The 24,919-nt window shown below is 39.8% G+C and overlaps 1 protein-coding gene across 2 annotated transcripts in view; it reads right to left on the bottom strand.

The window, feature by feature from the left end:
- Positions 1-24,919, bottom strand: part of tmem132e (transmembrane protein 132E) — a 338,912-nt gene that overhangs the window by 80,329 nt on the left and 233,664 nt on the right. For both annotated transcript variants that reach the window (XM_051402569.1, XM_051402568.1), the window contains exon 2: positions 23,782-24,748. In XM_051402569.1, the coding sequence (XP_051258529.1) occupies positions 23,782-24,748 (967 nt within the window). The remainder of the gene's footprint in view (positions 1-23,781; positions 24,749-24,919) is intronic.

Genomic DNA, 24,919 nt, shown 5'->3' with positions numbered 1-24,919 from the left:
GAAGGTATTTTACATCTGTAGTTTCTGCACAGATGTTACAATCTCACCCTCAAAACAGAATATAACACTGAAATGTGATTCATTGTTGAGTGTAGTATATAGTATATATGTATATAAATAAAGAGCTCTATAAATAAAATGTATTATTATTATTATTGAAATTACAAGGTTATTGAGGTACTTCTAGTATGCAGAGCAATGAAATGAGGAATATTAATGTTAACGAAAACATGGACCAAATGAGACAACATTGTGCTGCGTTATTAGACATTAAATGAAACATGCAAAGCAGAAGCACAGACATAAAAAGCATGCACACAGTATATAAAATACATGAATCAGTGTGACACAATAAAAGCAAAACCACAATAAAAGACATGGATGCAGGTACATGAGGGAATAAACCACCTACATACCAACAAACAGACTGGACTCCACTCTGGCATTTGAAAATAGCGATGCAAATTTGAAGGGCGTTTGGCACAAAAAAGATTGCTTTGTATCAGAATGCCTGACCAGAATGACTGATAAGAAAGTGAAAAAAAGACCTTGACCATGTACAGATGGAGAGTAGTGTAATGGCTTTGGAAAGGACACTGGACTGACTCACAATGGTGACACTGCCAATATAATGGCAACTCAACAGAAACAGAAAATAATTTCCAAAGCGTTCTTTGCATAAAAGCACAAGAGGAATAATTATCAAAGGCAGCTGCTCAACAGGTAGCCTTCTATCACAGCAGGGTCAGTCAGTAGGACATCAACTAAATCAGGCAGGACTGAAAAGAGGCATGAAAAACTATCATGTAAGGAAAAATATGTGTAAGTCTTTCTGTCTTGATCATTATCAGTAATTTTTCAACTTGCTTTGGCAACGCATTTCAAATGGCCTCCTAACAAAGCCAACTAAAGTGAACCAAACACAAAAGGCAGGGAGTGAAGTAAATCATCTCACGTCACACTGAGCATGTAATCATTACAGCCCTACTGCTCTCACCTCTTCACGCCTGGCTCTAATACTCGCAGACCTGTCCTCATGTCAACCCCACCTTAATGTACTTCCCCAGGCTCCATTTAAATCACTCCGCTCCAGTTCCCTCCATCCTCCAGACTCTTCCCTCCACTCCTCTTTGTCTTCTTCTTGTTCCCTCGCTCTTCCTTTTCTGTCTCCTCACCCGGCCACTCTAATTGCCTTGCTTTGCCAAATGAGCCAACCAATTGTGCCTCCAGTTAAAAGCTGATGAGGAGTCTGCCCTATCCCCCCCCTCCCCCTTTATTTAGCTTGGGAAGCTAAATAAAGAGGGGAGAGATGAATGAAGCTTGCTCGTGAATGCAGATGCGGACTCTTCTGTGCTGACAACCATTGCCTGTGACAGACAGCATGCAATCATATTCCAGGCTCCCATGACAGTCAGGTTTCTGGCACCCACGTCTTTGCATTTTCAAACCTCATGTCAGTGTTGTTTTCATGGATCAACTGATGTGTATACTGGGTAACTGATACCTACGGGAAAAAAGAAGCTCTTTTCTCTGTTTTCCTTGTACAGAAGTCAAATATTTACAATAAATGCAACTGTCTGAAACATTATTGAAAACTTTGCTGAAGGGTAAATGGTGAAAAGGGAACGGAAAAACATAGGACACAGTTGACGCTGTTAAAGGTGTCTAGCTGCAATGCATGAAGAACCTATGTGATAAACAACTCTGTGCTCCTATCATTTTCCAAGGTCAAAAGCTGCCTAACTCTTAAAGTGTGAAAGTTATAAAGATGACATTTCACACGTGTTTGACAGGAAGTAATAATAAAATACAGGGTCCAATACAGACTGTTTATTCATGGCTGCTCTGGCGTAACAGTGTTGCTTGGTCTTGCAGCTGCTGGATATGAAGGTAACATGTGTGCCAGGCTGCTAGTTAATTTACTGATGGAAAGTCATCCTCACTTTTACCTCCAAATGTTGGCTGACTTAGCCTCTGCTCTCGCCCATTTGCCGTGCTGCCTAAATGTCACTTGGTCTCCACAGAAAGTCCCTGAGCAAATTACACCGCTGAATAGTTCATGTGTACTTAAAAATTCGGCAAGAGGAGCCAATGAACTGCATCTGAAATGCTCTCTGTTTTGTTGTTTCCGAAATAAGAGGAAATTTGCTAATAATGCTTTCATCAGCCAACATAATGACTGCAATATTATATTCAGTCAGGAAGTGGTAAATCAAAAGGTTGGGGAACTTTGATTTTCATTTAATGATCATGATACAACAAACAATCACCTTCATAAAGAAATTAATTTAGTCACTACAGCAGACCGAGAAAGAACTGACGGGCTGCATGAATTGCCATAAGATAAATAAAAATGTTTTTGACTCATGCAAAGCTAATCTAATGGAGTCTCAGACTAAGAAGATGGAGCTGGGAATGAGCATACTGGGTCCTCTTGAAACTGTAAGTGAATATTACATGGCAATTTAATTCATATTAATTAATCACATTGAAAAACAAGTATCTCAAGACAGGTGTTTCGCTTGTTTAGTCTCCAAACTGCAGCTGCCCCTCTGGGGGTTCATCCAATGTCATCATGACTTTAATAAATTCCCCTGACTTCACTTACATACAGAAAAAAACAGATTTCAAAGTAGATTAGAATATTATTATTCATTCCCTTTCTTTTATCTCCTTTTCAAAATCATTGCTGTCTGTTTCAGGCTTGGTGTGTATAAATTTGCAGTAACCAAACTGGTACATATTATTGATGGTCAAGCTGCAGCTGTAGCTGTGTTGTGTACCCACTTCACCCTGCAGAGGTGTCCTCCTTTATGGAGTCATGCTGGTGGCAACCCTAAAGCTCCAGAGTACCTACTGCACAGGTGGGTACTGAACACTGATTTTTAAGATGAGACTATAAAAAAAAAAAGAATAGGACAGTATCTCGAGAGCCCTTTTTGACCTACTTACACAGAGAGAATGCTTCAACAAATATTTCCCACTTGCCTTTAAGTTAGGATCAGACAAACACTGGCTTATTGTTGATACTGATCCAACTCTCAAGTGAAGGTTTAAAGATCCTCAAACATTGTGCTAATATAAGGGATGTTTTGTGGAGATCCGACACATACTGTCGTCTGTATGCACACCCACTCCTTTCCTTGCAGCGTCTGTTGGCAAAGATACGACATATTGCTGCCTTCGTAGCCAAGAAGCACCTACAAAAATCTCATATTGGTCGAAATAAAAATGCTATGATTTCTGGATGTTATATATCTCATACAAAGACCCTGTGGCCTGTCTTATGTAGCAAGAAACAAAATGTTTGAGAAACCACCTCGGGAAGGTGAGCAAAACAGGAAGCTTTTAAAAGAGGAAACCCATTAGATGAACTGTCTTACTCACCTCATGGTTTAAAAGAAGAGCTATCAGGCGTCTTTCCATTTCAACACAGAGTTGAAATTGATATTGATCTTTCCATCTGACTCTGACAGCAAGATGCAGCAATGGACCAGAGGTACATTACAAAAAATGTTGCACTGTTCCTTTAAAACTAGCTCTCAGCTACAGCAGCTCACTTGCTTTTTTCCGATAAGTCCTCATTGTATATTATAGTTGTATCAGTAATATGTGCTGTCACAAGTGCGTCTTAAACCCAACTCGTCCAACCCTAACCCCACTTTAAAATACGACACTATAGGTGCTCCTTAGTGTCGTTTCTGGACATGCCCATTGAGGTGGTGGAGTGGACGGATGGAAAACAACCAGATTTCAACCCAGGAGATTGCTGTTTGTGTCCCAAGTGAAACTCAAAGTAGATGATTTCAGTAACAGTAATGTACATAGGTGAACATACATAATATACTTAATTTATCTCAGGTATACAATGTAACTTAATTTTTTTTTTTTACTAAACCTAACCAAGTGGTTCTGTGCCTAAACTTAACCAAACTGTAGCTGCTTCACCATGCAAGCTTTATTTTGAAAGTCAAAGCGAACATTACAGATTTTTTAAAAACTTTATTAAGCTGCAGGCATCAGCAATGGATATAGATGCTACGCATACCTAACAGTAAATCCATCCAAACAGCATATAATAACAGAAAATTATTGCTAACTTGACGGAGTCCTAAGTGTCCAGAAATTACACAAGAGGGGTACCTACAGCGGCATACTTTGAAGTGGAGCCGCTGACCACTGACTGGCAGTATTTGATGAGTTGGGAGTGAAAATGTGTCGGAACTTGGGTTGCATGCTGGACAATATTCATTGTTGTACTGTGTTGTGGAGGTCTATTAAGGCCACTGTGTGTAATGCGTGCATCATGCTGTGTGTGTGTGTGTGTGTGTGAATATGTTTGTGTACGCAGTTAAGCGCATGAGGTTTGTGGAGAAAATTATACAAAGTTAAGTGTTTCTAAAACCTCAAGCTTGGCTTTCGCAGCAGGAACAGAGGGCCAACCAGGGCTAACTCATTATTCATGTCCCCCGGTTTATTCCCAAACAGAATTAACGTGGATGAGTTGGAATGTTGCAGCTAAAGGGAAATTATCTGTCAGTCCATCTCTGGTGTCAAAATAACTATAGTGTGTGTGCTGAGGAGAGAGAGGAGAGGAGGTGATCATGGGATAGATTAAAGGATAGGAGACGAGATATAGGAAATGATAGAGGTGAAGAAGAACAGATGAACAGGTGAAAGTGAGACAGGTGAGGAGTGATGAGCAGCGAGATGATATATCAAAAAAAGTTTTTTGCTTTGGACAGTCTTGGCTACTGGAAGAGTGTAAGCAATTTGGGCTGATAAATGTGTGTGTGAGAGTTTGAGAGATGGACAGACAGAGGCAGTAACAAATAACTATGCTTTCCAGAAAAATACTTTTCAGAATCTCCCTTTAAAAACTACATCCAATAATTGGTTAATTTACTAAAAAAGGACACACACGTCCAAATCCTCCTATAGTTGCTACTTTCTTCCCAATTTTGTGCTGACTTTGGGCAAAGTAGGGAAGTTTTAATTATCAATACTCAGCCATGGTCACTGAAAACGGGCTCAAACACGAAAACAAATTAAACAGATCGAGAGAGAGAGAGGACAGTGTTGACTTACATGCACTGTTCAGTTCATAAAAGATGGTGATGCAGGATCTTTTGATATTTTACTGCTGATGTTGCTGTTTTGTTTCCACTGTAAATATCCAGTGGTGAGTATGAGTGCCTCGGTTATAGATTCAAAACCAAATAAACAAGCCCAGTAGTTAGATAAAATGTCCAGGGGGTTAGAATATCTGGATTTTAATCTTTCTTTATAATTTCTCATCTACAGTCATAGCAAATTTAGTGAGCTCTGGAATTTTAAACCCAAAAGGATCCCAGAGGCGGGAAAACTAAGTTGCATTTGCTTGAGCAGAGGCAAAGTGGATGTAATTGTAACTGACCCTGATGATGGGAGCGATTGCTGGTCATTAAACCATAAAATACCGGCCAGGGTAGGAGATAATAAATCTCAGACAGGAACGGAAATTCAGCAAAATCAGCCAAGGCCAGGACTGTAACGGCTGGGGGGTTTAGGCAAGGGCCGGCTCTGAATTTCAATTGTGTCTGTCCCCAGATGTCCAACTGATACACATGTACGAACTCAAAATAGCTTGGGTAAGAACACATGCGCTATAGGTGTAGAGTGCATCTGCTCCTTCTTCGATTGTGTGTGCATAAAGCATGTCGATATTAACAGTGACAGGGACAATAACAGCGAGACCCCTCACCCCTTCAAAGCATGAAAACATGAGAGCAGTGAGCTGAAAGAACACCCTAACACCATCACCCATCATCGCAGTCACAGCCAGGACAATATGAGATCTATGTTCCATCGAACGCTCACCTCCAAGCATATAGGGCTCTGCAACTAGTGGCCCGACATTTACTTCTCACACAACAAGCTGTAGTTTTTGGTATTCAGAGGCTGGGTGCAAAAATAGAACATCATATTCTTTTGTGTACCCAGACTTCTATCAAAGACAAGTTCACATCTCCTTTTTTCCTCTCACTCCTGCAAAGCACAGCTGAGGCAAAGGGGGCTAAAGATAAAACTGGATGCCTAGTTTCTTGGCAGAGAGCCACTCTCCGCATATGGCACGAATACGGACACATTCATTGTTCACCTGGACACTTATGTCTGACGTGTTCTGTTCCTGGAGTGATTGTACAGTAATGCAACCCACTGCTACAGGCATTTTAACGCATGAAAGGGCTGTGGCGGTGTGCTTCGCTCCTGACTACATGAAAAGGTGATGTAGTACTGTGGTTTGGTGGAAAGATAAGACTCCACTGAGAGTACAGTAGTTGTAAAGAAAACATTAAATGTTATACAGCCATTCATTTACATTCATAAAACACAATGAGCCAGATTAGAAAGAAATCAGTCTGTTTGATTTGGGAGATGTTGAGAATTGACAATTGGCAATTTGTGTCATGTAAATGTGCTATGCAGTTATCCTAATAACGTAAGAAATACAGCTTCATTTGCTGCCTAAATAAATCTGTATGTCAAGAAAAAAACCTTCTGGTTCACAATTGCTGCTGTGTTTCTTCTTCGGCGATCTGACTTGATTTGTGATAAGTACAAGAAGATCTGGGTAGCACAAATGACACAGATGACATTAAAGAGGAAATTAGAGTAAAAAACACGACTTTAAAGAGTAACTACACTAACACGCTACATTACAGCTGGGACTGGTCAAGTACCACACTTGATCATACCAAGTGTAATGGTGTGTGTGGTCATAATGGAATACATTTGAAGGGCAATGCAGTGCTTTTCCTCTATATGAGATCCGATGTAGAGAGTAGCTTTTAAACACTTGTTTGTAGCCCCAGGAACAGTTCAGCTTTGTTAACTATGATGAGAAAATGAGCTTTCGACTCAAATTTCAGGCACTCTGCTAAAAGGTAGGGATGTTCTTTTGATCTTTGCACAAGAGAATGAGTTCAGCCACATCACAACGGGAACTGCAACAGCAAAAAGGCTTGGTACCGGTTGAAACTGTTCAGTACTAGTGCCCATACCTAGCTGAAGCGTGATACCAAAAACACTTTTTTTTAATATAATTTGAGGAACGTAAACATGTTTTTTATTAAAGTTCTCAAAGGTTAAATGTTCTACCTTACAAGAACTTTGCCTGCATAAAATACAGTCTAAAAATGGCCAAAGGAGAAAATGTCTAATTAAAGAATAAGTAAACACTAAGGCACTAAATCTGGCCAGACTTCTTTGTCATCTTCTAGTACTAGTCAGTCAGTTTCTGTCAGTACCAAAAATGGACTAAGGTTTTGAAACCCTGCCCTAAGCAAAGCAAAGCAACGATTTGTGACTTTTTATTCTCGCTTCTAAACACATGAGTTTGTGTGTTAGTGCACCAATTTAGATGTGTTTACAACGTGTGAGTGATAGCAGATACTGCAGCAAGAAAGCTAACAAGGTGGCATTAACTAGACACAAAATCAATATGACGGCACAGTGTTGAAATGATTAGTTTATAGTCAAATAATAAACCGTTTGGTAAATTGACAGTATCTCAAGAGGAGACGCTCTTCTGCCTTCCTTCTGTCCCACTGTGTGTCCCGCTTTAGCTGACGGGTGTATTTCCTCATAAAAATCTTGCCCAGTGAAGCTAAAACATGATAGGCGGCAGACACACTGGGCCCAGGTGTTTGAGCTCTGTAAACACAAACTATTCCCCTCTTCCTTTCTCCACACCAGATAACGCTGGGCCCCGAGGGAGGCAGCACACAACAGCCACGACACCAAGAGGTGGGGAGAGAGGGTGTTGGGGACCTGTTGTCAGTTCCAATTGGCTCTCTCTCCCACACTGAGCTCTCCGAGGTCCGCTAAGGTAGCCCAGTCGAGCGCCTTCTTGGTTGAGAGACAGAGAGAAAAAAAAGAGTATTTGAGGGCTGAGACGCTTCCACATCCTCAGCCCCACCACCACCTCGGTCTGCTGGTTTCATTAGGCTTCAATTAACTGCACCGAATGATAAGGGGAAGCATTGATGCTGCTTAACAAGTTAATGCACATGCTGTGTACTTAAGAGTGCTTCAGTTAGTGTAACAGATGACGCTGATTTTGCACTTTGTCTTTACATACATGGAGTACTAAGTTGTTATTCGGCCTATTTTACATCACAGGACACTTCTGCGTTACAGATCGTGTTTCTCAATACTCAGTTGCGACAGTAGATGAGCACCAAAATGGCATTTGCTGCACAATGGGACTCTGTGATGTTCTGGGCAGTGAGAGCTGAATTACTACATGAGGCATTCACTGAGAGAGAACATGAGCTGAAGCCAGACAATCCTTTGCCACTTGCTATGAATTCAATTTCAATGCCTGACTGTGTCTATCTCAGGTTTCAGCGGGAGAGAATAATTAACCCCCCTTCTGGTGACATGTAGCAATTTCCTTAAGTAAATGAAGTGCTAATATTCTGAACAAATGCATTCAGACACCTTGCTGGGCTTAGGCTTGTTGCCTGGTAACAGTGTTTTATAAAGGAATAGTAAATCCTGATTTGATCTGAAGGCGATATGTTTTTGAATCTATAATCCCACATCATCCGATAACAGGAAAGCAAAATGGTCCCACTCTGTGCGATCCTACGATAAATTGAAAATAATTACTTTATTTGTTCATCCCCTTGGGGAAATTCATCTTTTCACTCCTAGAAATGATCTAGATGGTATTATTAGGCTTATTTTTATGTTATTTTAGACAGATGCTGGAAAACGTTTTACTGCAGGAAAATGGCACGCAAAAGGTATTGGTTAGAAATATAGGCATTATTTACATTCCTGTAATTACTGTACATTGACATACACATGAAAAGCATCTTTTAAAGTACACCCGACTGTGCACTACCCATTGTGTATTCTTTATTTTGATTAAAAGTTTAACCTTAAGCTCCTCTCCTTAAAAAAAAGGAAGGACGTTAAAGTTAAGATCTACTCCCAGGCAAAGAAAATAACAGTAAATACGGAAACATTAGGATGAATCAAGTTCAGAGTTGTAAAACATAGCATGCAGCAGATGTACAGTTAAAAAATAAATGCTGACAGCTTGTGTTTATCGTTACAAGGAGTTTTGCTTTGGAGCTTTTACAATTGTGTACAATCTGGTTTTGGTTGCTTTTTTCTTTTATTCTTGTACTTCAGCACTCCATCGCACATTTACTTCTTTACAGTCTAGAACATCTATATGGTTTAAAAGTTTAAAAAATGCTGATCTGATTCCTCCCGCTGTGTGCTCTAATACTGTTTGACTCTATCATACTGTCTCACTTACACAGCAGACCTAGCTAAAAATACCTTTACTGAGTCGCTCTTTTGCCAAATGGATGATTTTCTTGTCAAAATGATTTTCTACCGCAATAAATACGACACTGTCTGATCTTCAAACCTGGATCTCAAAGGATTAAAGGGTTGATGCAAATAGGGTTAAGCTATCAGCTTTCCAAGGCAGTGGCAGGTATTGTACAAGTGAATGACAAATCACATGTCAGGTTGGCGTGTGAGTGGGCTGAAGCGGAGCCTGCGGCAGTGGCGGGGAATCATGACAGAGGGGTGTGTTTCTCTAGAGCGATATAACATATCATAATTACATAGATTTTCTATCAATTATGAAATTCTAAGATTAATACACTTGCCGAGAGTACAGACAAAAGTACAGGGGCTGTTAACATACATATAATCAGTAATACAGACCTTCAGGATCAGTGCTCCACTCAAAGGAAAGAATGAGAGAATTACTTAAAAACTCAATATAATTCATGAATGGATTATATGTTTACATGTATGGCATATTGATACGTTACTGAGAATTGACAGGTGTCCAATAATTCCATATAACGGATGGTATAACCAGACACTTTTTTGAGGCAGGTGTTTGTTTGGTAAATCGATGCACTTAAAGAACTCTGAAGCAAAAGTTTATGATGAAGCGGTTTCACTAAAGAGCCTAGAGTTGATTAATTATGGCCTTGTTTGTTTTAAAAACAAGCAGGAAAAATATATTCTTGGTTTAAATATGCAAAACCTTTCAAGCCTTAAACGTTGGGTAGGTGTCAAATTCATTTCAAATAGCCTCCACTCTGTGGGCTGCAATACGCAGTGATTATTGTAGTCCTTAGCTGTTGCTTTGTGGGTGGGTAGAGAGCTAATGGAGGCTATCTTGATGGAGATGTAATTAACGGCAGTCAATACAAATACTAAGCAGTTGAAACTTCCTACTACAACTTTCTTACAAACCAATCATTGCTAATGAAGGAAGAAAATAACGATCTTTGTGGTCTGAAGAGTCAAAGTCATTTTTTTTCAACCGGTGTTTTTTATTATTCATAAAATAAGTAAAGTGTATAAATTACAACTAACACAACACTGTTTGGAGGAAAAGCCAAAAATGAGCCATGTAAGTTGAGCCAGAGAGCCAGTGTGCAAAAGAATTCTGACCACCAATTTGCCCATTTACCCATTTATGTACATCACCAGACTGAGCAATGCTAGCTGTGAAAACAAGATCCAGTGTGTTAAAAAACAATAACTGAATTTTCCATTAAGAACAACAAAAAAATTTAACTAGAAACAAGGCTTCAAGCCTGAGCCTGAAATAACAACACCACTCTCCGTCTCTCTTGGTCCCTCTGCTGCAGGATGCTTTCTAGTGCTACAACAAAAAGAATTGCTTTCTTTAACAAAATCCTTCCCACAGAGGAATAAACAAAGACAACCACAGTCCTTAAAACTCCACCACCGAGGAGAATTATGTTTCTTGGATATGGTTACCAATTCACTGCAGACTACTTTAAAAAGGAAAGTTTCATATAATGCCCATTTTAACTGGGTTGTTCAGTGCTATTAAATCTTCCAAATGATTTGAACATGCACTGCCCACTCTCCTTAAAAGAAAGAAAAAATAAATGTGAGAGTTCACGACTGGGTGCAGAGCTGTGAGGCTGGAGCGCTAAACAGCCATTAAAGAGCATGGGAGGGCATTGCAAATGGCCATAACAAATCTGTCCTAGTTTGCTGGGAGGCATCAATTTTGAGGAGTGTGCTCAAAATTATTCTAATTTAAATCAGCCTAACATAACAACCTTCCAGCAGTGGGAACCTACACTCTGGAGCCCACTCCTCCCCCGAGAAGAACAAAGAAATGAGATGAAAGGAGGTTTCACACGTGGTGATATGAAGAGTTGGGCTTCACTGCATGGGGGTGTGTGGGGATGCAGGTGAGGGGGTGTAGTCAGTCCTGCTGCATACAGCCTGAAAAAGAAGCCATCAAACTGTTCTTGCACATACTGACCACATATGTATGCAATTTGAAGTTGTAAGACGTCACCCCACCCACAATACCCAGGGGGCAAGTATGCCACATGGTGATGCTCTGTTTGAACTTTAACCCCCTCTTCTTTTGCAAACATTATGTATGCTGTAGCAATCGCTTCAACAGGAAAAAATAAATCACATTTATTTGTCACCCACTAAAAAATATATATAATATATAATAATAATATTTTCTAGAAAATATATGCTTTTTTTATTATTATTTTTTATTTTTTATTTCAATTCTATTTAATGGGGGCCATGAGAAACTTTTCATTAAAAAAAGCCTTTTTGTAAAGGTTAATTAACCTCATTACGACCTGGTGTTCGCTTCTATTGACATATATAATATATTATGTCAATATCCTTCTTGCAACAGTCCGTCTACTCTCACTCTCCACAGTTTGCTGGACTGTTGGACTAATAAAATGTTAATATATTCTGCTATATATTATACTATACTTAGTATTCTTACAATTGTTATTATATATTATATTAGATTTAATATAATACATTTACATTACTTTTACAGATTGCAACCAATTATACACTGCTCACCTCTGAACGTGTAGGAGAACCTACGGTGGCCGCAAAACCCACGAAAACACACAAAAGGCAGTATCTAGACCCGTGTTTCTTTATCTGTTCTGGGCTGCTGTAGAAACATGGTGATACAATGTGGCGGGCTCCAAAGAAGAGGAGTACGCTCACTCTGTAGATAAGAACGGCTCATTCTAAGGCAATGAAAAAACTCATATTTTCAGGTGATTATACACTAATGAAAACATTATATTCCATTTCTGCCAATAGATCCCGCTAAATGTTACAGACTGGACCTTAAGTACATCACTGCAGATGCTAGAATGAATACTGTCCAGTAAGAGTAAAAAAGTGACTGGGTATATCATGCGGAGTGAGTCACCAGAAGGAAGTGGAAAAACAAATTCATGCATTTGCAATCATTAGATTAGCAGTCCTGGATGGCCGCCATGTTTTATGAATATGCATTAACCCAATCATGTCTTTATCAGAATTTCTTCCATTGAGATTGGCCAGTTTCCCATGTGCTCACAATGCATTAGCTTACCCATTATTCATTTACCATTAAGCCCATTATGCAGCATAAAAGGCAGAGAAATGCTGCCAAGGTGCATTTATATCGGCATAGAACAGCACGGCTCTGCCTTCAATAAGCCATCATGAATACAATCATGACTGACTTCTGTTTCACTCCTCTCTCTTAGTTCTGTTGTGACTTCCAGTCATCCAGTATTTACAGTGAGTACAAGGTTGTGACTACACGTGGAATCACAAATGGCACATATATTAACATCTTAACACCTTCAAATGTACAAAATTGTAAGGAACTTTTGTTCTTTCTGGATACGAAGCAAACATTTTGAAAATTGTACTCCTTGTCGAATAAACCACAGTTATTTTTTGTCCCAAGAATTTAATGCAACTGTATATGACCAAAAGAGTCTTGCTCTAAGGAGTAAACAGTAAACAGTGCGTCGCTTGATCTTTGTGTACAGGATTTGATGTTCAGCTTTGCAAATAACAGCTGTGAAGAACACTCACTCAAGGCACCGAGTAGATCATTAAAATCAAAAGTTAGTTGTGGTGGGGAGATGCAACTTCTCCACACCACTGCTTCCTTTGAAACTGCAGCATACTGGGCAGTACAATCCTTCACGCTGGGTAGAGCCGTGTCTATTACTACAGATCGGCTCGGCAAATCTCTTGGCAGGCATCATAAAAAAAAAGCAGAAAGAAGGAGGGAGAGAGGGAGAGATAGTAATAAAACCTCGCCAATTTCTGTCTGTGACAACATGAAAGAGGGAGGGACAGGTAAATGGAGGCTGCCTGCAGTGGAAAATATGGCTTATCTTAGTCTTGTCCCCTAAACCCCTAAAGGTTTTGAAGATAACCACATAAGGCTATGTGTGTTGGAAGAGGGCTGCTTTGTGCAGGTAGAAAATGATCTAATGGAGGAGGAAGGGGACAGAAATTTGATGCTGACTGAGAAATATGATAACCTCTCAGGGCAGATGCCTCACTACCTGCCTATCAACCTACACATATTCCTCCCGTCTGATTTTCCACATTATTGCGTTTCCCTCACCGAATGTCATCCAATCATGAACAGAAATATGCCTATAAGATAAGACGCAACAGAGAGTGAAGACATTCTGTCACTCATTTATTTCTTGAGTAAAGTAATGCAACCACCATTTCCGCAGCAACACTTCCTTGAACCCAATAACTGATTTCAGCACATTTAGCAGCACTGTCTGCAGCCAAACACTTCTTGATGAATTCATCAGTCTCTCCCAGACGCGTGGGGTAATTTGGTCCACTGTTAATGCAGAACTGCTGTTAATCAGGGTTTTTGAGTATTAACAGCTCATTTTGTTTAGTTTTTATTCTTTTTTTCCCCCAAGTTAATCTTTTCATCTGTCCATAGAGAGTTGCTCCAGAAGTGCTTTCTGGTGAATGTGACATGAGGATACATATTGCAGTATATATACAGCTACTCTGCCATAAGTCAGATTGTTCACATTGAGTCTCTCTAATAGTGAAGTCACAACCACAGAACAAAGCCTGTTGAAAAAAGTTCTGCTGATACATAAATGTTTTTTTCTAAATGTTCTCCTTACTTTTTGGAGGAGCTATCCCAAATCAGTTATTTCATTACTCTTCTGATCAGATAAAGATGTTAATCACTCAAAATGGTAAACCAACATATTTAAAGAGCCATGGTCAGTAAAAAACTGACAAAAAAAAAGCTCACTTTCTATGTTTTCTGTTTTTGTGGTGCAATTACCTGCACATATAGTATGCACCTTTTATTATGGGGTCACAAATTATAATATAAACGCGGCACGATGTCATACAAAAGTTAACAGGGAGGCCACTGTAGTCGGCTGTGTTGAAGCCAGCTAATTTGTGAGCAGATGATAACGAGGATGAGGAGCAATAGAGCCACATTTTTAATTATGTTTTTTGTTGGAGCAATGGCTGCTACTTCTGCGTTTGATTCTTTCACTGCCATGATTTTATGTGTTCTTTGCTTGCTATGTGAAGCACTTTGTAACCATCTATTTTAGGTGCTATATAAATAAAGATGATTAATTATTGTTCATTAATTATTAATTAATTCTGTTGTGGAAAAAATAGTCACACAGACTTGGACCACTTTTTCCTGCAGTCTAAACATAAACCTGTCCATATAAAAACAAAGAAACGGGTTTGGAAAGAGAAAAAACATTTCATTTGGAACACACGGAAATTATTTACAAAGATAAAACAGTTAATGTGAGCCTGTGCAGTTGAATGAAAAACATACTTTTTATACCTGAGGACTGCTTGTTTGATTACCTTACAGACCAAGGAAATGAGGAGCTCTGAGCTTTTGTCAATTTGTCTCCCAGGCTCCCTCTATAAACTAACACAGTCTGCAGGAGGATCTGGCAATATTCAAATATGCTTTGGAAAAAGTGAAAAAGCACAGAAAATCCTCAGGTCTGTCTGTGTTTATCCATCTGTCAGACAAACAGACATTTGATCAACTGGCATCAGACCTATTTCAGCATGTGAATGAGACAGTATATATAGAAAACCCTACCCGGGTACAACATGGTAAAGCAAAGAAGTTGATATAATGTAATGAATTTGAGATGAAGATTTGCATGTCTCCCCAATCACTGAAAGAAACACACAGCAGCTCTCAGATTACAGTGTTCAGTAGACCAATGCAATGGACAAAATAATGCTATTTCTGCAGAGGCAGAGCTTCCATTGCCAATCTGTAGATTAACTCAAAATTAAAGAGTTTAAAAACCAAACCTATGTGAAAGAACTGAACAGAGAGAGAGAACACTCGGTAATATTTTACATTCTATTAATTAAAAAGGATTAATTAAAGCCATTTAGACTACAATAAGGCCTGCATGATGATAATTCACAGTGGGAATAGATGATAGGGATGAAACCGTGGTTGTTCTCTCCAAACATACGGTTTTTGAGTCACATGACCTATGATTAAAAAAAAATACGTATGTGAAATGATTCTCCCACAAAGCCTGAGCACATCACAAAGGTCCAGCACAATTAACACTGTCAGAAAGAGTTCATTCAAGTTTGATTAAGTGGTAAATGGGGAAAATGGGTGCTGATTATAACCTCTCCTGCAGCACTTTCAGAACATTCCAGATGTCATTATTACACATTTCCATATTATTTAGCTTGATATTTTGTTTTTTTAGAAACTCTGGGATAATCACTACATTTAAAACAGTTTGGTGGTTCTGAAGAACGCTTGTCTGCAGATATCTGTCTAACAAGCCCACTGTCAGGTTGAAGAGGTTAATGAATAAGCATTGAAGTATAAGCCACCGGTCATGGTATAAGTGAACAAATTTGTGCATCCTGATGAGAATGTGATGCATCTACTGATTAAACTAAGGCTCTTCTGGACTATGTTAACTAATGTGAATATTAACAGACATAGGGGTAGAAAAAGGATGAATGTGCAGATATAGTATGAGTTTACAGCTGTATACTTATTGTATACTGATTTAGTTACAATCTCTAACGTAATTGGGTGTGCTTGGGTCACTGTTTGTTCCAAAACCAAACCTACACTCAATGGCTTGCTAAGCATACTAAAAAGCCCTCAATAGATATTCATCTAATAAGAATCTTTCAAATGCATAAACTAGAATCACCTAAGCAAAGTTTCTCAGCTTGCCCATTCAAGGTTAGAAAAGGGCCGATTTACTTTAGTAGTAGCCAAGCACTGGAATAAACGTGCATAAATATCTGCATTTTGCCTGGCGTAGAGAGCTGACACATGCAACTTTCTTTAAGCATTAAAAACTTGAGCTCAAAACAGCCCATTTCATTAAAATCTTGGCACATGCAGCACATCCCCCTTTTGTGATTTGTGCCAACGGCCTTTAAGAGGAGATCCACACATATTAAAGTTCACAATGGTTAATACTTTCCCCCCCTGCTGCTTGACCTCAAATTACTAGGAAGGAATGAAGCAGTAGAGGAAGTAGTAGTGGTGGTGCAGTTCACTATGGCCTAACGCAGAGGCTTCGTTTTATTTTGTCATCGTGAAAAGTAGGAGCACTTTGAGACTCTCCTGACCTCCTCCTCTTTTATCAGAGATGAGTGCTGATAAACAGCAGTTGTCTGTGTCACCCGATGTGTCGTGACAAGACGGCCCAAGGCAGAGGCATCACTTCTCGAGTCATACGATCTGAACGCGTGCATGCTCCACGGCGAGAGGTGCTGACATTTCCCATCAAAGCATCAGGAAAAGACAAGCCGACACTGACAGTGACAATGAGACATGGGACACTGAGCGGAGCGAGACCGCAGAGTCTGGCAGGAAGCAGAGGCTGAGGTCAGGAAGTTGCTGTGTTCCCTACGAGGCGCAAGCAACCATCTAGCTGCCGGGGATGAAGCCACTACTGCTGAATGTGGGTCACTCTCCCTGGCTTCCACTGCGCTTTCTCTCCTCAAGCCTTTATTTGGAGCCAGGGCATTTGAATACTGCATGTTGTACCCAGGGCTCTGGCGTACTGCACTGTCTCCAAGAGCCTTGTACCACGTGTACATAGATGAGGATAATATGAATATACCTTGTGTGTGTGCTGCAACAAGGCTGTGTTTGCTTTAGTGAAAATGTCAATGAGTCACCAAAATCTAAACTGGCAGCTCATCATTGACCAAATGCATGCATTGACCCAGCCACTGTTTAAAGTCTTATTCAGGTTAAGCTACTTGTATGACCCTTTGATATCCCTCAACTAAGTCTCCATATGAATAAACCAATGAACACAATATTCCTGGCTCCTTGCCAGCTGCAGCTCTTTGGCAAAGCAAGATTAGCTGTAGTACAGTGGAAATAATTAGCATTTCATTAGCAATAGTAGTAGTTAATGCTTTCCTTTGTGCTTGTGTTGAAATAAAAATGCATTTTAGTGTTCACAGATGACAAACAGATACAGGGATAAAACGTTCATGTTGTGCCACATCCTGTATGATAACGCACATGCTTTACAGCCAATCAGAAAACCTTTGTCAGCGCACGGGGAGTTATTGCACAGTACAGAGTACATCTGGAGATCTGGAGATTTTAGTAAATGCATAGGGAGAACTGATGAGATAATACTACAAAGACATCACAAGCACTTCAGAATGATCTACTGGCCAGAGTGGTGGGAAAATTGTTTATATGTCCTTGAAGCTGTGACGGACAGTCCCAAGAGCCAGGAGTGACGGCAGAATAACAAGACAAGCTTATGTTTATGGGATTTAGTGCGATTTGTCTGATTTTTCATTATTAGTGTCTCAAAGTTTCATAAACAGGTTTTGATGAAGTCAAGACAATGGCACAGGACTCATTTTATGGTTTCATGAAACTGCATTAATACTTTTTTTTTTACCACTTGGTGGCGAACAAAGCTAAAAACTCTGTTTTTGGTGTCCACCAACACCTGAGAAAGATATCAATGCCCGGTTGGACACTTAATGTAGTTTATGCAACTGGACACTGATTCTCTTAAAATGTTAAATGCACAACTTTGTTCACCAGCTCTGCTTTCTGGTGCTGAGCAGGTAACATACAGCCTGACCATCAAAGGTTCTTTTTCTTTTTTCCTTTTGCTAAAAACAGCTGTTTGCTGCAGGTGGAAATTAAGTTGATGAGAGCAGAGTTTGTGGGCGGAAAAAAACAAATGAGCTAGAGGGGGGATAAGAGGATTTATAGAGCTGCAGAGTCGGGTGATAATTCTCTGTGGGTTCACCACCTTTCACATAATATGTAGTCATTTGAGCAAATAGACCTTTTTCACAGCAGCCCTTTTGACATTAAAGAGTAGGGTAAACATAGGTGTTACCAATAACACTTATTGGAATACTAATTAAGGCTGTGTACCATTCAAGTCATGTTGGCTCACTGGAAAGGCTCTGCTACACTGAATGGAACCGAGCCTTGATTAATATTGTTCATAACGTCTTTACTATTTCAGGTCAAAATGGCTGCTGTGAAAAAGGTCTATTGTCAGTATAAAAAAAGGCAGACTAGCTGAGCTTTACGCAACCACAAGTGAACCAGTATTTAAAGCAGATTTTGACGGTATTCCCTGAGGAACTCCAACCACTGACTGTCTATTTTAACCTTATGATACTTATTATACATACGCCATCTGGCTTATGTCCTATAAATACAGTACATGATGACAAGCAGAGCTTCTTTTATGGACCAGTTATTGATGGAGTCACTATTGTGGTTGTATATCAACTCTGATGGTGAGTAGAGAATACTACAAAGGATTAAAGACATAATATTAAAATTTACATTTACAGTGCAAAATCAACTCATTCAGGAAAGCAATATTATTCTGCACCACGACAAGCAGAGCGTGCTAAATAACATTAAATACAGCATATTAATATTGTATTGCCATGGTAACTGAGTTTGACACACCACTACTCCACATCCTACTTCCTAACATGTACTCATGCAGGCACACACAACGCACATTTCTGACAGCACTTCTGTGGCCGCGAGGAAAACTAGGGCATATTCCACAAGTGGCCAGGCTCTGCCCTCTGTCTGCCTGGCATGCCATCATCTGCAATAACAAGTCAAAGGCCTTCAAAGCTGGACGACTGAAAGGGAGGACAATCGGAAGGAACAAGGCAAAGGGAGAGTCAGAGGAGGCCCTCTGATTCATCTTTAAAAGACGCTCCTTATTGCATCTTTAATCATCTTCCTCGATGCGCAGGGACAACTCGACAGTTGGCTTCCAGAACTATTGAATTCACACCCTATTGAGTCGAGTCACTCAGGAGACTCGAACTGGGCTTTCTTCTCCCTGCCCTATCTCTTTTTTAACTCTCCTGTTTTATCACTCCTCATTTCCATCCCAGTGAGGGGCTCAGAGAGGCATGCTGCCTAAGAATTGCAGTGGTATATGGATGCTAACATGGTCAACTAAATGTTTCAAGAGGCAGGGGATATGACAAAGCCTTCCCCTTGAACTAAAAGCCTTGCTGTAACTTTGTCATACGCCTTGACTGACAGATTCCCAGAGCCGATTTTCTCTGATTTAATGAAACTATTTTGTAATCTAGATTTCAGATGAAGGCATACATCAGTAAGAGTGAAGAACACTGGCAGGCAGAGACTCTGTGTTATGGAGGACAGAATATTATGACTGACACTAGATCATATATTTTACAGAGAGGGAGTCTTAAGGAGTGTAAATGTTGCTCTGACAATGTGAAGACAAATGTTTGGGAGTCCTGGGGGTTGGGACTTTGATTATGAATGGTTAACACTGGCTAGCAGAAGGAGGACTGTGAGAATATATATATATATATATATATATATATATATATATATACACACAAAAAAACAAATCCAAAGCATTAATTCAGAAATTAATTTCACTTTTCAGCTACCCACAGGATCAAAAATTACATCTGCTAGTGAGAAATAGGTCAATGTGGCCTTTGGTTCAGCTTTTCAGTTTTCTGTTCTTCTCCCAAAATAAAAAGGCACTGATTGTACTGTAACTGTCCTTCATCTGAACTCTCATTGTTAAATACATTCATGGTTTTTGACTTGCAACTAACAGATCCCATCACTTAGTCAAGATGTCTGCTTCATTGTTTTTTTTTTTGGGGGGGCTTTTATTGCCTTTAATGGATATAGACAGCTGTAGAGAGACAGGAAAGGGGGAGAGAGAGAGAAGAGATGACAAGCAGCAAATGGCCACAGGTCAGAGTTGAACCTTTGACCGCAGCAGCAAGGACTATCAGCCTGCTTTCATGAACTGACACATACTGGTACCAAAATGTGTAAACATTTTTATAGTTCCTAGAAATCCTAATCAGTGCATATACAGTCATATTGAATGATTAGTTAGTAGTCTCTATGGGTGTTTGTAGGGTGACACATCGCAGGTTTCTCTACCATTTTTGCAAAGCAACTATACTCAATAGAGAAGTGCAATTAATTTTTTAAATTGCACGTGCTGCTTCTTAATTAAACATTCTAGCATTGTTCTTCGTGAGCTAATTTCCCAAAGGCTATGATAGTAAAATATTGTATGAAGGTTCATTAGGTGGAACGCTTACCTAATCTTTCAGGTGGAAATGAAGTTAATGCAAAAACTGTTTTGCTGCTCAATGCTGTGGCCAGAGGTACAGTACATAAATTAAAGCAATCAGTGCTGATGTAAAAATACAATTGTATTTGTATTCACGGATGCAAAGATTTAATGTATATTGAAAAAAGTTTAAAATAACAATTAGTTTATAACTACTATTTATGAATGCTAACAGGTAAAAAAAAAAGATCAGAATCCCACCCTTTAAAGGTCCAGTGTGTAGGATTTAATTGCATCTAGTGGTGTAGTTGCAGATTACAACCCCCTTGCCTCACCCTTTCGTTCTCATTTGTATCTAGAGCCAGTGTTTGGTTTGTCCGTTCTGGGCTACTGTAGAAACATGGTGGTACAACATGACAGCCTCCATAGAATAGGACTCGCTACCTCTGCAAATAAAAATGGCTCATTCTAAGGTAACAAAAACAGAATGATTCAGGTGATAATACACTAATAAAAAAATACCTATGAATATTATTTTCCATTTCTGACATTTTCCTCCTAAATGTTACACACTGGACCTTCAAAATGAAAGTGAATAACTATTATTAAACCATTTCTGCAGGGAATAATAATATTAGTTTTCTGTTGGAGCTTAATGAGTTATTGCGGCTTAATTAATACCCCACAAAATCTCTAAATTTAGATGTATAAGAGATTCAGTTAAGGTTACAACAATCATATTTACAGTGTGTTTCATCATTGTTCCTGAGTTAGTCAGTAAGTCGTCAGCATTTTTATTCTTCTCACTGCCTTCACGCCTACGAGCAGAGAAAGACTTACTTTTCTCAAGCTTTGTCAAGTGCAAATAATCATTTATTCTCTAACCCTGAATATTGTGTTGACAACCGAGGAGGGAAAAGAAGTGCAGAGACCGGAGAGCCAAGCTGAGCCTCACGCTCCCTCAGCTCCGTTTCCATAGGCAGTGGGGTCAAACTCACAATTTAACACTGGCCCCATTATTTACTGTAACAGCCATTATAGTCATGCTGAGACAATTCTAATGTCAGAGAATATAAAAATGAATATTGATGCTCTGAGAAAATAGGAAGAAATTTAAAGCTGTAATCTAGAGATAGCAAACATGGCTGTGTTGCGGAGGGGGTGTGGAACTGTGGGTAGACAATAGAAAACAGCTAGAAAATTGACAGCCAAAAATAGTATCAAAATCTCCAATGTACCAAAAAATGACAATGTGAAAGGGGAGACGAACCTACGGAGAATTATCACCCAACTCTGCAGCTCCCTTAAGCTTTACAGGGCTTTATAGTGAGGTTCAGCTGTCCGGCCAACAACTTTACTGTTTTGGTTCAGTCTGCTCTCATAGCATCGATAACTGCTGCAGCATACATTTGTGAAAAAAGCTCTAAAAAAAGCTTACTGTACAGTACCTGCTCAGTACCAGACAGCAGATAGATACAGTTAGCAACTCTCTGGGAAACCAGAGCCAGATATTTCCCTCACAAGTTGGTAGAGACCAAACACAGAGAAAAGCTAAAAAGCACACACGGCACCAAATCAAACTAAATGTACACAATAATTCCTGATTTAATATCAACTACACTGATACAGATCATCATCAAGAACTAAATAAAGCACTTAAGAAGATTCTGAATGTTCCTGGATGTACAATATGTACTCAGATAAAGTTCTATTATTTCAGTTTGATGGGCTTTTTCCATTTACATGCTAATGAAATTAAGACATTTGGAACGTATCTGTAATATGAAAACAAACGGCATACATTTAAAGTCAATCATCTTTTTCTCCCCTCTATTCCGCTCTGATGTCAATTTAACTTAATTAAACACAATTTCATAGTTAGGGTTAATGTTAGATGTTATTATAAAATGTAAAGTTGATTGATATATAATATCATATGATAATAAACTTTATTGATTTCTGTGACCCTTTGTAGTTGCAATGAGTATTGCCTGTATATAAACTTGAGGGAAATTCAACTGGGATGTGATGTGTGATATGTATGTTTCTTAGATAAAGAGCATCAGTTATTGATATTGTGATGTGGAAACATATTCATAACACATGTTGCTGTAGGCATCCCTAGTAGATAAACATCTGCAACATGTGTAGAAAAACATAAAATAATCAATGATAATATTGTTTCCAACATTGTGAATTTAGTTTGTTCTCTTCCATTACTGCTTGAGCATGAAATACCACAGTGTATTGTAGCGAGGCATTTCAGTATGTGATCCACAACCATTATCTGGTCAAACAGCACAGGCCTTGTGCTTTTAAACACAAATGGCTTTGAGCAGCAGTTCACAGCAAATTATTCATACAATCCTGTCCTGAGAGAAAAAATAAATCTCTGGATGTTAAGCCACCACTTCAAAAGGTGAACCGTACAGTGCTGCTTCATTTTAACCCTGTCTTCTCCTTCTTTATCTTACCTGACTTTAATTACTGCTGGCAGATCACATGGCTCAGTGAAGGAGAAATTAATGAAGAGGATGAAATGTGTGATTACATGCTAATTTGCCTCTTTATACCTAAAATGAACATAAATGACATTGCAACACGTGCAGGAAACCCCATCTCAGACACAGAATAGTGCATGGATTGGAATTATGTAACTTTGGCCACACTTACATGCACACCATGATCTTATGCTAACATAAGATACTGCAATTAATTTTGAGGTTATGTAAAACCTTTATCTAATTATACTGCTTTAAATGAGACTGATTATCAAAACTGGAATGAAGACATCCAGTTCTGTGATAATTGTTCCATTAATGGAAGGGTATTTGGACTTGTAAATCATATATTTCTTATATGCCTGTCCACTGGGGACTTCACAAGATGCAGCATTTACATTGCATCGCTTCGTTTGCATGCAGTCTTACTGCCTTAAGCCTAAACCTTGGACAAATTGCAGACGATTATGCGTTAGCATAATTATCAAAGGAAATATAAGACTGCAGTTTATGACAGGAGGGAAATGACTAATGTTGGCTGAGGTCTATCGGGGAAGCAGGCAAATAATCTATTCATCAATAATTATTGTGTACATGATTGCATGGAAACAGGAAAATTCATGGAATGAGCTTCTGCTGTGCATGTAAACAGCTTGATCATATTTTCCCCCCAAAGGGTAAATGTGTGAATATAAACACATTAAATGTGACATTCAGTATGGAAACAGAATGAATCTGAAGGTAATCAATACACACAGGGTGTGTCATCAGTATAAATGTTAAAGGAGACTTACTTGAGGGTGAACTGTTCGACAGTGGAATTGGGCATCAAGTAGAGGAAGATTTTGAGGGTTTCTCCAGGCTTCAGGGGCTTCTCAGGCAGCCTGAGGAACATGTTCTTGTCTAACTGCTTGTCCACCAGCAGCTGCTCTTGACTGGCCTGGTACAGGCTGATGCTCCCGATACGCAGCAGGGGGTGCTGTGACAGAGGTTCTCCCCTGGAAACACCACCACCTCTATGACCTGAGCCCTCACTGCACTCCCCATCCAGATTAGGCCCATGGAGTGTGTAGTAGAGCTCAGCCTGGAGGGTCTCACTGGTTAGCCCATCCAAGAGCCCGTCACTGGAACCTTTCCTCCGCCCCAGCGGGGCTACATTGGTATTAAACCAGGACGGAGGCAGCTCAAGCTGGGCCAAGCACTGCGCCAGGTTGCCTTTCATGCGGCAGGAGGTTTTAATTTCACGGACATCCCGGAAGGCGTGCAGACGGACGCAGGGCAGCTTGTCCTGAGCCTTGAAGTCATCCCAGTCACGGCCAGCGATGTAGAAAAACACCTGGACTGTTGGGTTGTTGGAAAAGACCCGCGCCTGGACAATGAAGGCCCGCACCTTCCAGTTGACTGTCAGCTGGCCGGGAATATCCAGTGGACTAGCTGGCTGGAGCAAGTCCTTGGACAGGGCCTGGTCCCGGGCAAAAGGCCCAAAGCTTATGTTGATGGCAGGGAGGTCTTTTGTCTGGAAAACCACAAAACTCTCAGAGCGCTGCAGTGGGTGTCCAGTGCTGGGACTACTGCTGCTCTTACTGCTGCCGCCAACTGTTTGTCCTGTGATCTGAGTCTCTCGCAAAAAGAAAGCCAGTTGTGCATTGGACATTTTAAAGTTGGCGGGAAGGTACACATTGGGTGGTGAAGGACTGGCTGTCATTGCTGAGGAACTGAGGAGGGCATCGGAGCTGGTTGGAGAGATTTTACCTGCAAGAGCTGTGAAAAGAGGAAGGAGAAAAGAGAGGTTAAACCTTTAAATCAATTCTCCCTTTTTTGACAGAAAAATAATTCAGAGTAAAGTAAAGAAAATAAGAGGAGAAGAAAAAAAGAGAAGAAAGAGACACAAAGAGGAGGAGTCAGTGAACGAAAATGATGAATGAAGCAGGA

This window comes from Dicentrarchus labrax, unplaced genomic scaffold (genome assembly GCF_905237075.1).
Source record: "Dicentrarchus labrax unplaced genomic scaffold, dlabrax2021, whole genome shotgun sequence".
In the NCBI taxonomy this organism is placed as follows: Eukaryota; Metazoa; Chordata; class Actinopteri; family Moronidae; genus Dicentrarchus; species Dicentrarchus labrax.
Note: the sequence above shows the minus strand (reverse complement) of the source record. Positions and strands in the feature narration are given on the sequence as shown.